The 18,216-nt window shown below is 44.1% G+C and overlaps 1 protein-coding gene across 1 annotated transcript in view; it reads right to left on the reverse strand.

Annotated features, from left to right (window-relative positions):
* JMY (junction mediating and regulatory protein, p53 cofactor) overlaps positions 1 to 18,216 on the reverse strand; it is a 146,002-nt gene that overhangs the window by 51,716 nt on the left and 76,070 nt on the right. The window contains exon 5 of the mRNA XM_032778561.2: positions 6,176 to 6,341. Within this exon, the coding sequence (XP_032634452.1) occupies positions 6,176 to 6,341 (166 nt within the window). The remainder of the gene's footprint in view (positions 1 to 6,175; positions 6,342 to 18,216) is intronic.

The raw sequence follows: 18,216 nt of genomic DNA on the forward strand, positions 1-18,216 counted from the left end.
CCCCAGGTTAAGAACCACTGCACTAAACTGATAAGATCTGCATTTTAATTTAATTTTAGATGAAGCTTCTTAAACATTTTAAAAAAACTTGTTTATTTTACATACAACAATAGTTTATAGACTTAGAGAGAGACCTTCTAAAAATGTTAAAATGTATTACCGGCACTTGAAACCTTAATTAGAGTGAATAAATGAAGACTCAGCACATCACTTCTGAAAGGTTGCCAACCCCTGCTCTACAGTTTAGCTAACACATAAAAAGCTACATCAATTATGTACCTCCTGCACCTTATTGGCTCACACACCATTCTAAGAAAGAATAAATGTAAGCATGGATTTGGGAAGGAAACATAATCCCATGTCACCCCAACACTACACCCCTGATAGTGTTTGAACTTAACTAAAATGAGGGGAGAGTTTATGCTGCACAGTCATCCCATGTGATCTCCACTGAAAAGTTCAAGCTACAAAGCAACTTCCTACGGTGTCTGTTGTGAGACTCTTCTTCAGATATCACACACACACACGCACACACACACACACACACACCCCATGAAAGAGAAATTAGACAACATGATGATCCCAAGATTTCGCCCATCAGAAGGTTTCTTGGCGCCTAGTCAGAGCTTCTGCTCACCGGAGGCAGGGTGAGTACCTCTGCTAGGCTTCCCTTGAAGACACCACACTTAAGAGGACAAGGACATTATCAAAAGTCTTCTTATATCTCCTGCAGTCAGCCACCTCAGGAAAGCTGCTACTTTGGTTGCATACAACTCTAACTTCCTCCTACCCAGCTGTAGGATTCTTCTGGGGCAAGGGCTTCCCTCCTCCCTTCTATGAGGCTACCCATCTTAAAAGCAGCAGCCATTTACTGTGTTATCTGCATGAAGCATCTTCTGCCTCCTGGTGCTGACTATAACAAACAGCAACTCGGAAAAAGAAAGTGATTCTAGCAAGTAAGGACAGAACTTCATAACTCTAAAATTAAAACAATGTACAAAAAACACCACACTAGTCATTGAACCTAGCACTCACTTAGAAAAAAAAATTCAGCCATACATATCACTGGACCACTTTATGAAAAATCAGCCTGCAAAATTTCATGTTTGAATAATCTAAAACTGTATTTTCTTAAGCAGGTATCAAAGAGAGAATCTGTGTGCAGTTTTCATTCTAAAACGAGGCAGAGTTGTAAAACAGGATTTTACAAATGCACTGACAGACTCAATTACTGGCTGGATAAAAATCAATGATTTAAAAAAAATCAATCAAAAAATGGTTGGTTGGTTTGTTTTTTGGTAAAATGCTTTTTGAGGGGGGGGAACCTATCTAAAGATAGTTTTAATTAAGATACTTTATAGCTCAAAAGATATCTCATCATGGAATAGGGATTATAAATTCAAATTCTATGGTATGAGACAATATAGTCATGTAATGTTTAAGAAAAGTTTTGTAAATGAGTTCTAATAGTTCATGGATTAGGGACCCAATCTTATGATTCTGTGAAACTCCTGGAACCCCATAACAGAGCAGATGTAGCAGGCAAATTGCTGGATAAAGTGTATGAAAGAGAAACTGAGCAGTGTGCAAAAGGTCTAGCGGGTAAAATTGCTAACTTGAGTCTTGATGGGTGGAGCAATGTCCAGAGTGATCCTGCTGTTTGTGCTTGTGTGACAACAGAAGAAAGGAATGTCTCTTTACAGAAACAATTGATACATCAGGAAATACGCACACAGTAGAATACTTACAAGAAGTAGCAGTAAAAGCAATTAAAAAAATCAAATGTCTAGTACACAGCTTGGTCACAGATAATGCTGCAAATGTATCCAAGATGAGAAGAAATTATTTAGAAGAGAGTCCCAAGCTAACAACATATGGTTGAAGTGCTTATTTGATGACCTCCTAGCCAAAGACTTCAGTGTTCAAGAAATAAAGGCTAATGTTGTTGAAACTGCAAAATACTTCTGTAACAACCACTTTGCAGTAGCTGCTCTGACAAAAGTGGGAAGAACCAAGCTAATTGTCCCACAAGATGTGCAACAGAACTCAGTAATGGACTGTTTTGAGCACTATTTCAAGAACTGGCCTCATCTGTTTTGAAAAAATAGATGGCACTGTCACAGCCAAAGTTCTCAACGTTGGGCTTAAGAGAAATGTTGAAGACATGCTGAGTACCCTGAAGCCTATTTCTATACCCTTGAACAAAACGCAGAGAAATAGCTGTTTTATTGCTGATGCCACTGAAATTTGGAAGGAACTGAGTGATATCTTAAAGAGAGAAATATGCAATGACAGAGTTAAATTACACGCATTAACAAAACAAATGGGACAAGTACATCTCCAGCTCATTTTCTTGCAGATATTCTCAATACTCAATTCTCAGTACCAGGGTCAAACCTTAACTACTGAAGAAGAGTTGGCTATGACATGGACATCCAGCAATCATCCCTCCATAATGCCAACTATAATAAACTTCAGAGATAAGGGTGAACGAATCAAAAAATATATGTTTGCTGATAATGTTTTAAAGAAAGTCACACCAGTGAACTGGTGGAAGTCACTTAGGAACTTGGATTCAGAGACTGTTGAAGTGACAATCTCACTTTTAACAGCAGTAGCTTCTTCTGCCAGTGTAGAAAGAATATTTTCTTCCTTTGGACTAATTCATTCAAATAGAATCATTGGGACCTGAAAAGGTAGTGAAAGCTTGTTTTTCTTTTCTTTAGCTTTATTGAATCAAACAGAAATGGAAGTTGCAGTACGATGCTGAGTTACTGCGAAGCCAGATCATTTAGTTTTCTCTGTTGACCTGGCTGACACAGTCAATTTCATTTTTTTTTTTATATTTCATTTAACTATCTTAGTTAAAAACAATTTTAAAAAACTTGAATGTTTAACTACATTCAAAAATTCATTTGCTTGTTTTGTTAAAATATTTATTAAATGTTTGCCATTGAAGAAAAAAATCCAGAACACAGAAGGTTGTTGTTTTAGTTAAAGAAAACAGTTTAAATGTCTGTCTGGTGATGTTCTCCTCCTAATACAGCATGGCAAGAAAATCTTCCAAATATTAATGATTAACCTGTTGATTTGGAGATAGTTCACTTCCCAATGACTTCAGAAATATCTACTTCAATTACCTTTGGTAAATAAAATACCCAAACAATCATTCATTTTCTGATATAGCTGTAAAACTAATCTGAAAAGTTTCAAAATAAATCACTTTAAAAATGTATAGTGTTCCTTTCTAAAAACGAAACCTACATCTATCTCTGAGTTGTGAAGAATGTGTAGTAAGGTTATAACAACCAACAAGAATGCACTTTTATGTAGAAATCCATGATTAAATCGAGTCTTCCTGACTAGTGATTTAAATCAAATCCACCCTGCTCAATTATATCTTTAACAAGCACTTCAGTGCTAAAACTGGGACATGCAAGAGTTTTCTTTAAAATATTTGTACATTTGCAGGTTCCCTTTCAATTCTATTGTGTCTTTCATCAGAAAAACACATACTATTCTTTTTGGCCTTTAAAACATGTCTGTGAGATTGGTAAGTACTGAACCTCTCTTATAACCTGGAACATAAAAAATATGCAAATTAAAATAATTCCTTTTCTGTTTAGCCCCACAACATTCAGACTTGCCAGATAAATTAAAATACTAAGCTAGCAGCCAACTCTCACATTATCTGTTGATGACATTCCATCTACCACAAATCCCTCAGCAGAGAGGAAGCTGGAGTGTTTCGGTATGTTGACCCTTTAAAAGCCTTAATTTACAGAATGTGAATTCAAGTACAGATCTTCTGTTGGTAACTCTAAAGGCCATCATCATGGAATTCCCTGTTTACTGTCTCAACAGCTATCAGAGCAACTGTGTTCCATTTACAAGTAAAACAATGTTTTTTCCCTCCCTAACTACCAACCTGGACATTCAAGCTAGGATTCTGAAGTAAAGTTGTGTTTTTTCTGGCTTTAGCATTATCAAAAGAAGATTCCCAGCCAGAATTTAGTCAATTCTCCTGATGCCGTCTCCTGGCACTACAGAGTGAATGTAGCTACCAGGAGTAAAAAGTAGTTCCAGTTTACGATGGTTACTAAAATGTACATAGTACAGATCTGTTTCATAGGAAAAATGCTACTTTTCTGACCATAACTGTACTTTAAAGGAAGTAGGATTGATTATCCAATAAACAGCACTTTTCTCTGAGTCAGTAGTAATTCGTGTGTGTTAGAGGCCACAGTACTTTGAGAGATGCCATGTTTCAGAGGAGATGCAGAATCCTATGGTATTTTTTACAAGAGTAACTGCACTAGTTCTGCGGGATTAATTCCAAATAGGTAGTTTCATTCTGCCTAACTAAAACTCCCTCATAAATTTCAACTGCATCAGTATTCTTTCAGTATTCTATTTTAACTTGTATGTGGTATTGCTGTACATTATTTAAAAACGCTAACTCCTAACAGACTGTTGCGTTCAATAAAGTTTGTCAAACCGTCTAAGCTTTTTTGGATAAAGGCTTAAATATAAAAGTGTAATATTGTGAAATAAGAATATTTTTAAAACTTAAGCAGTAAGCTATGAAGAATTTTTCTGATTCAGTAATCATCTGAAAGCTTACTTAAGTGTACCATGACCAAAACAGTGATGTATACTACTTTTACAGCAGGTCTACTGTTCTTTTGGTGGAAAAGTTGGTAATAGTGGAATAATCTCAATACCCAAACCGAATTTAAGTACTGGTGACAATGTACCTCAACTCAGAGGTCCTTCAAATTACTCAGTGAACCTTCCAGAAGTAAAAATCAACATAACATTATAATTTTGCTAATATTAATTTAAAGAAAATGGATTTAATTACTTCTTCCTCCTTTGTCTCTCTTACTAGATAGGTTCCTTTCTGGTTGTATGAACGTAAACAGTGCAGTGACATCAGGATCAAAACTAGAATCATATCCTAAAGCAGTCTGTGAACAAAGAGCTATCTATTGAGCACTTACTCATGGCCTGCAGAGAGCTGGCTAGGCTAACTGCTAAATTTAATTAAAACACAGCTAAAAATGTATTAAGCTCTCTTTCTCTATGGGCTCAATTACAGTAATTGCCGTAAGGATGTTATAGGATCACACATGTGAGAAGAGACAGTCCACACTACTGTAAATGGGGGAAAAGGTGCCATCTCCCAAGATGTAACTCACAATGCGAGCACATTTGAAAATTTCTGCTCTAGAGTGACTTTTCTGATGAACACTTCCTCCACAAGTCCTTTAGCACTGAGCCAGCATAGACAGCTAACATCTGAGTAAAAGTATAAGCATAAGAAAACCCAGGAAACCAGGCTGGATACAAATACACTAAATTTCCCTGCGTCATGTCTATGAGTTGGTTTTAAATGATTTGTGAGCTAGATCAGGTCTAGGCACCCTAGCTTGCGTGTCCCTGATCTAAACTCTGTTACATTTTGAAGCATTTATGTTGCCCTTGTATCCAAAGCTCAGCCGGAGGATTCTGATTTGCATGACACCTCCTTGACAGCCACTTGCTAGACTTAAAAGCAGCAAAGAATCCTGTGGCACCTTATAGACTAACAGATGTATTGGAGTATGAGCTTTCGTGGGTGAATACCCACTTCGTTGGATGTCTAAAAGGTGCCACAGGACTCTTTGCTACTTTTACAGATCCAGACTTACACGGCTACCCCTCTGATACTTGCTACATTTAAATATTTATTTCAGAAATTTTGAGAGCAACAACTCCTGTAAGTTAGCCAAACATGCAGTACACAAGACTATTTAGAAAATAATTTCTTCCTTTCTAGTCCTAATGTTTCCAAATATTGCATAAGACGTTAGGTATGTGATTTCAACTGAAGGTAAGGAGACAAAGCAATACATAATTTGGGAATTGGTCCTGCTTTTAGCAGGGGGTTGGACTAGATGACCTCCTGAGGTCCCTTCCAACCCTGATATTCTATGATTCTATGATAAAGATTTAAAAATCTACCTCCTTCTCCCAGATGCAGATTTTAACTTATTTTAATTGTACTTATGTTCAAAGTCCTAAATCTTTACTTATTTAGAGAATGCTAAAATTGCTGATGCTAAGTTTTACAGTTCTAGTAGTAGTACTGTCTTAGATAACAAAGATTATGCACATAAAACTTGTACTGCACCTGACACTAGTCTTTTGATGCTTTCAAGTTGTGCTGTCAGCAGCAGCTCTTCATACTTCAAAATCTCAAACTGCACTTCATACAACTGAAGCTGTAGATCATAATAATCAGCTTCCAACTGGTCCAAATGGGGTATGGCTTCTGTACCACCTTGCAAACTCTGCATCTGAATGGAGGGAAGAAAAAAAAAGAAAAGAAAAGTGAATAATACATGTCTACAGGATCCTAGTAAAACCAAGACCTAGATATTCATTTTTATGTTAAAAAAATTAAAACATGCAAAAAGTAGATTTAACAGAGACAGTTCAGGTTATTGTAAATATGGATAAACTCAATATTGTCAATGCTGTAAAAGTTTTGACTACTCTCACTTCAGATGAATAGTCAACGTATTTTCAGTATAGCACTAGGAGGTCTGTAACATCAGGTTACAGTTTATGACTGCCCATTCTTTCAGGATGAGGAGAGTGAGGTACACCTCCAACTTCTGTTTCTGCATGTATTTCATGTTTTTGTTTGTTTGTTTGTTTTGGTAGATAGAGCAATAGAGGTCTAATGTAACCATTTGGTACTGTGTTAGCTTAGATGCAAAAATGTTTTAAAATTGTTAGAGGCTGTTATACCAACAAAACCTAGAAAACTCAAGTTAAGATTGACAGCCTAGGTCACAGTGAACTAAAAAAAAATGACTAGATGTATCTCTTTCTCTCTCTCAATGGGACAACAACTGAGGAATCTTCCAGCAAATAAAATACATATACTTCACTCTATGTTTTCCACTCTCACACACTATGTGGCTAACCTTCCTAGATGCAGACATAAAGCAGCATACCTGCCTAACCCATAGGCTTTTGTGCCATGTCTCAGGCCTCCCTTCAAAATCTCAGGACATCCAGTGCTGCAGCAATGAACAGAAGAGAACATTAGATCCTTTTTAGTCAGAGAGAGAAGTTGATAGTTCTTGAGCCTCATTGTTTTGGGAGTAAAGTAAGAGAATAGAGAATTTCCCAAGTTTAAAACAATTATGTCAATTTTTCTGGTCATATGTCAGAAAGGAACATGTAAGACAAGGTTTCAGGAAACAGCCAAAATGAAAATTCCAAGCTTTTCCATTTCCCACAGTAGGCAAGTATGCATAGCAGCCAGATCCTGTTTTGCTGGAGAGCGGGGATTGGAGTTCAGAACTGCACAGTCAGCTGATATGGAAAAGAATCTCTCATCCGTTGCTGCATTTTACAGGAGAATCTAGGTTTGGATTTCTCTAGTTATCTTTCCCACCTACCAGTCACTGCCAAAGCCAAACATAAGTTCCTAACAAAACGAGTCCGTCAGCTTCTATCAAGTCTGGATCCGCTCTTAGCTGAGGCAGGAGAGAAAGCCATTTTGGTTTCAGTTGGACACATTTTTCTAGTGTGCCCATCCTCTTTTCCTGCGGAAAGAGGATCCAGCTTCTATATTATAAATCCTCAACCAGGAAGTGGGGCCATCTAATGAGAAAATGCAAAACAAAGTAAAAGTTTGGGTTTTTTTTTTTTTTCCAAATTAAAAATAACAAAATTTTACTTGCTAGTAGATTTAAGTTATGGTCATATCCTCAAGGATTAAAACTTCACTGTAATGAATAGTCAACCATAAATTGGCTTCCTAGTTTTTATTGATTTGAAATGATCTTTAAAGAGTTTTCTGAATTAATCTAGAAAAGCATGTTTCCACACAAGATTGAAGCATGGAGTGGGCAAACATGGACTGGCACTCTGTCCAAAAAGGCATTACCTGTTTCCAAGTCATTGGCAACTTAGAAGAAAATGATCATAAACACTTAAGGATCCATATTCTAACGGATAAAGCAGAAGATGGGGTAGTAGTTGGTGTTTGCTATAGACCACCAGCTCACACTATAGCTGTGTTTCCCAACCTTTTCTAGTCTAAGGTACACTTCAATAAAATGTGTGTGGGGCGTGCTAAAATTATTAAAAGAAAACTTACTTTTAATGAGAAATTTGAGCTTGTTTTGATGCACAGAGTCATTGAATCCTGGCAGGAAATGTGAACAATGCAATTTGGAGCTCTTGCTCCACCAATCTCAGACGCTCTCTTTGTTTTTGATGCAAGGCGGACTTAAAAAACTTACACAGGTACATTGTTGAAAACAGGAACAGAATGGAGATAGCACAGTGTGACATTACTGGGTATTGAGCTGCCACCATCAACCAGAATGAGTCCAAAGACATGTCACCATACTTTAAAGCACAGTCCATCCTTAATTTGGCAAGTTGCTTGAGCCATTTTTGTAAGATTCTTAGCACTTCCCACTGCAAAGGAACTCCAAAGATCCAGTCAAAATCTTTTGTATAGGCTGAAGAAAAATATAACCTGAATTTTTCTTCCAGAACTTTCAGATATTCAGAAATTACATTGACCAAAATACTCCCAGTAGGATCTGCCATGTCTGTGGGGGGGACATTTCTACTGTGACTTCTGCTACCAGAAGGCTAACTTAGATCTAAAAGAGGGGTCAGCAACCTTTCAGAAGTGGTGTGCCACATCTTCATTTTTTCACTCTAATTTAAGGTTTCGCATGCCAGTAATACATTTTAACGCTTTTAGAAGGTCTCTTTCTATGAGTCTGTAACATATAACTAAACTATTGTTGTATGCAAAGTAAATAAGGTTTTAAAATGTTTAAGAAGCTTCATTTAAAATTAAATTATAATGCCGAGCCCCCCAAACTGGTGGCCAGGACCCGGGCAGTGTGAGTGCCACTGAGAATCAGCTCGCGTGCCGCCTTCGGCACTCGTGCCATAGGTTGTGTACCCAGATCTAAACCCATGCAATTTATCCATGCAGGAGAGAAGATTCTCATTTCTACCTTGCACTTTCCTGCTCACATGGTGTTGGAATACATAAGCCAAATAAGCAAGTTTTGCACACCATGCCACATCAGAGATCAAGTCTGTATATGTGGATTCCTCCAAAGTTAAGAACAGTTTTAATTCGTCTCTCAGCTCATACAAATGAGCGAGAACTTTTCCATGGGAAAACCAGTGGATTTCTGTGTACAGAAGTAAACTCTGGTTTTCTGCTCATCTGCATCTCATCGCTACAACCTTTACAGACCTTTAAGGAATCTGATTATTATACCATTAGAAAAAACAGACTGGTTATCCATACAAAGGTGGAAAGCTGATACTGCTGCCAGATGAACCTTGGCAGAGGAAACTGCTAAGCCTTGATGTTTTAGGTCCAACAGATAGTCAAGGATATGTTGGATGGACAAATGCATCAACAAGATGCTGATTTGACAAGCCCAGACAGAGAACCACTTCCATTTTGACAAGGAGGCGTCCTGTTGGAGGGGTTTCTACTTCTTAGTAAGATCTAGCAAACTTGTTCCGAGCAAGACTGTTCTCTGGAATTTAGCAATAGAGCTTCTAGGCCATTAGGTGAAGGGGTTGCAGGTTCAGGTGGAGTAGCCGACCACAATCTTGGGAGATCAGATCCAGGTGCAATGGGAATGAGATTGGAGATGTCACTGGGAAGTCAAGTAGAGTGGAGGAACCAGTGCTGGGGCTATTCATATAAACCAGGCATGATCCTGCTTGATCTTTAATAGCACTCTGTAGGAGTGGGATCAGGAGGAAAGCATCGTTTTTCTGTCCAGGGTAGCAGGAAGGTATCTGTGATTGAGACTGGACTGTGGCCTTGCAGGGAGCAGAAAGTTGTTTGCAAATAGATCAATCTGCGGCGTCACCCACTGCTGGAAAATTAATCTTGCCACATCCAGGCAAAAAGACTATTTGTGGTGACTAGAAAATGACCTGCTCAGATGGTCTGCTAGCTCATTCTGCAGCTATGGAAAGTAAGAGGCCTTGAGGTTGACTGAATGGACTATGCAAAAATTCCTACAGGTGAACTGCTTCAACGAAGGAGGGATGAGTGAGTGCCTCCCTGCCTATTGAGGTAAAACATAGCTGTGATGTTGTCTGTTAGAACAAATGGCTTTCCCCATCCTTGAGGTCTATCACTAGAGATTGGAATTCAGACTCTGGGAGAAATGCTCTGGCCTGGCAAGAGACAAACACAACTCCTAAAAACTCTATCCTGTCTGTACTGGGCAAAGGGTATGTGACGTTGCACTCCATATAATTTTAGGGAAATATGCTAATGAGTGTGTCATATTATTGATTTGAACTGGGACCAAACAGAACATGGTTGCAACCAAAGTCCTGTAGTGGCACCAAATCTTGTATAAAGGGGGTCAAATGAGGTGTCTAAGACAAGGTTATGGTTTGGTGGTTATGATTATGCTGTCTATATGTCTGTATCAATTTTGTAGTTGAAGTTATGAATATTGGCTCTATACTGCCTGTATTTCAAACTTATGCTATGCTTCTGGGAAACATCCCAGATAAGTTGGTGTTAGCTCTGCCTAGCCTGCTTGATGACCCATTAAGGATCATCAGCTATACAAATCACCCATTGAGAGAAGGCAGATATACCTTATAACTCAGCAAAGTCTGCAGGAACTTGCCCATGTAACTCCAGACTCCATTTTGCTGTAATTTTCCACAGTAAGAACTAAGAGGTGTTCTTACACCTGGAAAAGACTATAAAAGGCTGGTGCCTCATCTCCATCTTGTCTTCAATCCTGTTTCTTACCTCTGGAGGGACTTTGCTACAAACTGAAGCTCTGAACAAAGGACCGTTGACCCATCCCAGCTGTGGATGTACTCCAGAGACTTGATTTGAACCTGCAGTTTATTCTATCACTGCTATAAGCCTGAACCAAGACTTTGCCATTACTGTATGTAATTGATTCCATTTGACTAATTGTAGCTCTCATCTATATCTTTTTCCTTTTATGAATAAATCTTCAGATTTTATATTCTAAAGGATTGGCAAAAGCATAATTTGTGGGTAAGATCTCATTTGTATATTGACCTGGGACTGGGGCTTGGTCCTTTGGGATTGATAGAACCTTTTTTATTTTACTGGGGTATTGGTTTTCATAACCATTTGTCCCCCTAATGAGTGGCACTGGTGGTGATACTGGGAGACTGGAGTGTCTAAGGGAATTGCTTGTGTGGACTTGTGGCTAGCCAGTGGGGTGAGACCAAAGTCCTCTTTGTCTGGCTGGTTTGGTTTACCTTAGAGGTCGAAAAACCCCAGCCTTGGGCTGTCAAAGACGGTTACTCACCTTTGTAACTGTTGTTCTTCGAGATGTGTTGCTCATATCTATTCCAATTAGGTGTGCGCGCACTGCGTGCACATTCATCTGAAGATTTTTACCCTAGCAACACTCAGTGGGTCGGCTGGGCGCCCCCTGGAGTGGTGCCACTATGGCGCCGGATATATACGCCTGCCGACCCAACCACCCCTCAGTTCCTTCTTGCCGGCTACACCGACAGTGGGGAAAGAGGGCGGGTTTGGAATGGATATGAGCAACACATCTCGAAGAACAACAGTTACAAAGGTGAGTAACCGTCTTTTCTTCTTCGAGTGCTTGCTCATATCTATTCCAGTTAGGTGATTCCCAAGCCTTACCTAAGCGGTGGGATCGGAGTGAGATGTGGCAGAATGCAAAACTGCTGAGCCAAAGCAGCATCATCTCTTGACTGTTGAACCAGAGCATAATGCGAAGCAAAGGTGTGGATCGAGGACCAGGTAGCTGCGCGACATATTTCCTGGATTGGTACATGAGCCAGGAAGGCACCAGATGAAGCCTGAGCCCTGGTAGAATGTGCGGTGAGATGGCTCGAGGGAACACGAGCCAAGTCATAACAAGTGCGGATGCAAGCCGTCACCCAAGATGAGATCCTCTGGGAGGAGACAGGTAGGCTCTTCATTCGGTCTGCCACTGCAACGAAGAGTTGGGGCAATTTACGAAAGGGCTTCGTCCGTTTGATATAAAATGCGAGCGCCCTACGGACATCTAGGGAGTGCAATTGTTGCTCCCGTCGTGATGAGTGCGGCTTCGGGAAGAAGACCAGAAGGAAGATGTCCTGATTGATATGGACGGCCAATACCACTTTAGGGAGGAACACTGGGTGCGGTCGCAACTGCACCTTGTCCTTGTGAAACACAGTATATGGTGGGTCCACCGTGAGCGCCCGAAGCTCAGCGACTTGTCTGGCCGACGTAATGGCTACGAGGAAAACTGTCTTCCAGGACAGGTATAGCAATGAGCAAGTTGCTAACGGCTCAAATGGTGGAGACATAAGACCAGGTTGAGGTCCCAGGTAGGGGCAGGGTGGCGTACTTGGGGGTATAGGCACGCCAAGCCCTTGAGGAACCTGGAAACCATAGGGTGTGAAAACACGGAGCAGCCACTCTCCCCTGGGTGGAAGGTAGAAATGGCCACCAAGTGCACCCTCAATGATGATACCGCTAGGCCCTGCTGTTTGAGAGACCAGAGGTAGTCCAGGATGGTGGGGATAGAGACCTCGGTGGGAGTAACATTTTGCGTTTCACACCAGCAGGAAAAATGCTTCCACTTGGCCAGATACGTAGACTGAGTGGAAGGTTTCCTGCTATCCACGAGTATTTGTTGTACTGAGGCAGAGCAGTGTAACTCTGACTGGCTCAACCACGCAAGAGCCATGCCGTGAGGTGAAGGGACTCCAGGTCTGGGTGGTGAAGTCTGCCGTGGTCCTGAGTTATGAGGTCTGGGTGAAGAGGCAGGGTAATTGGGCTGGTTATCGACAGGTCGAGCAACATGGTGTACCAGTGCTGTCTGGGCCACGCTGGGGCGATCATGATCAACCGAGTTCCATCCCTGTGGAGCTTTAGCAGGACCCTGTGAACCAGCGGGAATGGTGGAAAGATGTAAAGCAGTTGGGTCGTCCACAGTATCAGGAAAGCGTCCGACATCAAGCCCGGGGAGAGACCTTGGAAGGAGCAGAACATGTGGCATTTCCTGTTCTCGCGGGAAGCGAAGAGGTCTATGCGGGGAAATCCCCACTTCTGGAAAACAGAATGAATAATGTCCAGACGGATCGACCACTCGTGAGAGAGGAAGGATCTGCTGAGTCAATCCGCCAGAGTGTTCCGAACCCCTGGGAGAAAGGACGCTACTAGGTCTATTGAGTGAGCTATACAAAAATCCCAGAGTTGAATGGTTTCCTGACAAAGGGGGGAGAACCATGTCCCCCGCTGTAATACATGGCTGTTGTGTTGTCTGTGAACACTGAGACACAACGGCCTTGCAGATGCTGTTGAAATGCCTGGCACGCAAGGCAGACTGCTCTCAACTCTCGGACATTGATGTGCAAGGCCACCTCCTGAGATGACCAAAGGCCTTGAGTGCAAAGATGTCTGAGGTGAGCACCCCAGCCAAGAGATGACGCATCCGTTGTCAGGGCCATAGAAGACTGGGGCAGATGGAACAGCATCCCTGCACACACCAGGGAGGGCTTCAACCACCAGTCCAGGGAGCCTAGGAGTCTCGGAGGAACCATGAGGATCCTGTCTATATTGTGCCTCCCCGGGTGGTATACTGAGGAGAGTCAAGTTTGAAGGGGACGTAGGCGTAGCCTGGCGTGCTTGGTCACGAACGTGCAGGCAGCCATGTGACCCAGGAGGCCGAGACAAGTTCGAGCCAAAGTGGTTGGGGATTTTTGTAGGCCTTGTATAATAGATATCACTGCGTGAAACCGCGGCTGTGGTAAGCAGGCCCTGGCGAGATTGGAGTCCAGAATGGCCCCGATGAACTCTATTCTTTGTGTGGGAACCAGAGTGGATTCCTCTAGGTTGATCATCAGGCCTAGCTGGATGAATAAATCCTTGACGATGCCCACATGCCGCGTTACTTGGGTCTCGGAAGCCCCGCAAATGAGCCAATCTTCGAGATAAAGGGAGATGTGTACGCGTCGACAACGGAGGGAGGCGGCGACTACGGCCATACACTTTGTGAACACTCTTGGGGCTGTAGAGAGGCCAAACGGAAGGACCGTAAATTGGAAATGTTGACGGTTGACCACAAACCTGAGGTACCGTCTGTGCGGAGGATAAATGACAATGTGAAAATACGCATCCTTCATATCGAGGGCGGCATACCAGTCTCCAGGATCCAAGGATGGGATGATGGTCCCCAGGGATACCATGCGGAACTTCAACTTATCAAGAACTTGTTGAGTCCCCACAGGTCTAGAATTGGTCTGAGACCTCCCTTTGCCTTGGAGATTAGGAAATAGCAAGAGTAGAACCCCTTGCCCCTCAAGTCCTCCGGTACCTTCTCTATAGCCCCCATGGCAAGGAGGGACCGTACCTCCTGCAAGAGGATTTGCTCGTGAGAGGGGTCCCTGAAGAGGGACGAGGATAGCGGGGGTGGGGAGGGGGCACGAAATAAACCGAAGGCAGTTTCTACCGTGTGTAAGACCCAACGATCTGAAGTTAGTTGAGTCCACGCAGGGAGGAAAAAGGAGAGGCGGTTGCAAAAAGGAGGGAAAGGATCCTGTTGAACAACTGGTACGTCGCCCTCAGGTGCGCCTTCAAAAGTTTGGTTTAGGTCCCGCAGGTGGTTTGGCGGGGCCGTGATTCTGACCCCCTTGGGGTCCGGACTGCCGTCTGCGATTGCCTCAGCCGCGCCTTCTGCCGAAGCCCTGCCGCTGTCTAGGCGAGGGGTAAGGGTGCTGAGGCTGGGGCAGCAAGGGTCTGTGCTGCGTCTGCGGTGTGTGCATCCTGAGTGAGCGCATGATCACCCTATTGTCCTTCAGACTCTGCAGCCTAGCGTCAGTCTTTTCCGAAATTAGGCCCTGACCTTCGAAGGGCAAGTCCTGTATTGTATGCTGCAATTCAGGTGGAAGGCCTGACACCTGAAGCCATGATATTCACCTCATGGCAATTCCTGAAGCCAGAATTCTGGCTGCGGAGTCGGCTGCATCTAATGAGGCCTGGAGAGAAGTTCTTGCCATCTTCTTTCCTTCCTCCAAAAGGGCCACAAACTTTTGACGCGAGTCTTGGGGGACTAACTCTGTGAATTTCTCAATCGCCGCCCAAGTTTTATAGTATAGCAGCTAAGCAGGGCTTGTTGGTTTGCCACCCTGAGTTGGAGGCCCCCCGCAGAGTAGATTTTACGTCCCAATAAATCCATGCGCCTAGCCTCCTTTGCTTTTGGGGCAGGGGCTTGCTGGCCATGGCGCTCCCTTTCATTAACCAATTGGACGACGAGGGAGTAGGGAGGAGGGTGTACGTACAGGTACTAGTACCCCTTAGAGGGCACCATGTACTTCCTCTCAGCTCCCCTAGCCGTGGGCGGAATAGATGCTGGAGATTGCCAGATGGTATCAGTCTTCGTTTGGATCATCCGAATAAATGGTAAGGCCACCCTTGTGGGAGTGTCAGCTGACAAAATATCTACCATCGGGTCCTCTATCTCCAGAACCTCCTCCACCTGGAGGTTCATATTCAGGGCCACCCGTCTCAGGAGGTCTTAATATGACCTTAGGTCAATTGGAGGAGGGCCCGAGGGGGATGTCCCCGCCACCACTTCATCTGGAGAAGAGGAAGAGGAAAGGCCAGGGACAATCAGATCCTCCGTTGTCTCATGGACTTGGGAGATGTCTGGCTCCGGTGGGACCTGAGGGTCTGGTGCCTGAATAGGAGCGCCCTCCGTACCCGCAGAAGGGGGGCAGCTAACAGTAGCCTCCGGCACCCGGTGCTTCGACAGTACATAGTGTGATGGCACTGGAGGTCCACCTTGGGCTTGGTGATATGCCCAAGGCGTCCACTGATGAGGTCCTTGGTCTTGAGCCGGGGCCTCTTGGAAGACACGGCTGGGGACATCTAAGTCACGGTCCTGTGCATAGGAAGCACTGTCCGTATGGGATGACATAGATGCATGGCAAAACGGCCAAGGAGGAGGTGAAAACCCGAGAATGGTCTCCATCCCTGGGTAGTCTGTCTGTACGCTGCAGCGAAGAGCGGTACCGGGCGCTATACCGGTACCAGGAACGAGACCGGGACCTGCGACCGGAATGGTGCCAGGAGGTTGACCGGGACCTCGAAGCTCGATGCCGGGAGCGGCTGCGAGAGGTGCTGTGCCGGGAGCTTGATCGGTACCGAGAGTACCGGGCCGGCGAACAGGGTCTTGAACGGTGCTGCGACTGCGACTGGTACTGAGATGGAGAACGGTACCAGGAGCGCAAGTGGCGTCGGGACCGGGATCGGCGATGGGACCGAGAACACCCCCGGGACCACGATCATGATCGGTGCCTCTCAGTGGTGCCGATGGAGGATGGTCTCAGTAGGACCTCAGTAGGGCAGGCTTGCCTATGGACTGTATAACCTGCACCGGCAGTGCCTGGGGTTGAGGCAGCGCAGACTCCGTCAGTGCAATCAGTTCTCTTCCCGTAGAGAATGTCTCTGGCGTGGGGGGAATAGTAAACTCAACTGCGGCGCGTGCCAGGGAGCTGTCAGGCACCGGACTCAATGGCTCTTGCGGGACTGGAATCGACGGTGCTGAAGTTGTCGGTGCCATGGCAGTTGTCGGTGTCGGGTGGTCCGACTTAGGCGGGTGCTCCGACTGCAGCGTGGACACGGAAGCCGCAGGAATCTTACGTTTTTTTACCCGCGGGGAGAGGGAGCGGTGCCGAGCAGACATCTGGGCCGGCGACGGTTGGTGCCGAGAAGCCTTAGCGGTACCGGTGCACTCCGGCGCTGAAGATGCACTTCTCCCCGGTGCGGACTGTCTGGCACTCAGTGCCGAGGGTGGAGGAGTAAGAGCTGCCTCCATCAGGAGCTGTCTGAGATGAAAGTCTGCTCCTTTCTGGTCCGCAGCTTGAAGGCCTTGCAAATGCGGCACTTATCTGTGAGGTGGGATTCCCCGAGGCACTTAAGGCAGGAGTTGTGAGGATCTCCTGTAGGCATCGGCTTGTGACAGGCCAAGCACGGTTTGAAACCCGATGAACCGGGCATGGGCCTCGGCACCGGGTGAGGGGAAGGGGCTAATTCCCAAACCCCTCTTAAGTATATACACTAACTATGTTAAAGAAAATAATGAACTAACTGCAAGTATAGAAATTTGAACTATATACACAATAACGAGAAAACTACGAGGAGCTAGGGAGGTGGAGATCAGCTAAGCCGTGCTCCACTGTTCCAACGACCGACATGGGTGGTAAGAAGGAACTGAGGGGCGGTTGGGTTGGCAGGGGTATATATCCAGCGCCATGGCGGCTCCACTCCAGGGGGCGCCCAGCCGACCCACTGAGTGTTGCTAGGCTAAAAATCTTCGGACGAACGTGCACGCAGCACGCGTACACCTAACTGGAATAGATATGAGCAAGCACTCGAAGATCTGCCTTGTTTTAAACAATTTGTCCTGAACTGGCACTCTCAGTTGGGTCCCACCAGAACCAGCATCGTTACAGAGTGTGAATATAATGTAACTGGGTTAACTGAGCTCCAGTAATAAGACCTGTGGCTTTCTCTAACTGTCCTAATTTCTCTTCATGTTCTTGGCTTTTATAAATATTTCAAATTGCATCTGCACTACTGGCACCATCCCATAGGTGTCTGGTCAAGTCCCTTTGCAGTGCTAATCTAAGGGCAGCCCCTCCTGAACAATTAGGATATGTAGAGGTAATTTGGAAATTAGATAAGGGCAGTGTGAATTTTATGTTCCTAGAGTAGTATTAATCACAATCCATCGAAATCCTAACACATCTCTCTTTCAAAGCCAATTAGGGAGGGCAGTCCATTCTGACCGTACTTATCCATAAGCACAGAGCCCAGCCCCTGGAAGAACCCCACCCCACCATTTAACTCCACATTCCCAAGAACGGTCCCCACAAGTCCCTCTCTGCCACTTTACAATACTACATCTTTTTCACCAGGGCCAATTTTTAATGTCTTTTGTAGTCAGGAATTCCTGGACCTTGGGGGTTTCAGCAGCATGAGCGTTCCTTCTTTCCTGGAACAGCCATGGTTTAGCATTATGCAGGGGAGAGGTTAGTAGCACATCACCCTGAAATGGTTTGGTTTGTCTAGCAAAGTCCAAATGCATCACAGGTCTGTCAGTAGACAAGAGAGAGGTTACTAGC

Source organism: Chelonoidis abingdonii, chromosome 6, assembly GCF_003597395.2.
Source record: "Chelonoidis abingdonii isolate Lonesome George chromosome 6, CheloAbing_2.0, whole genome shotgun sequence".
Classification (NCBI taxonomy): domain Eukaryota; kingdom Metazoa; phylum Chordata; order Testudines; family Testudinidae; genus Chelonoidis; species Chelonoidis abingdonii.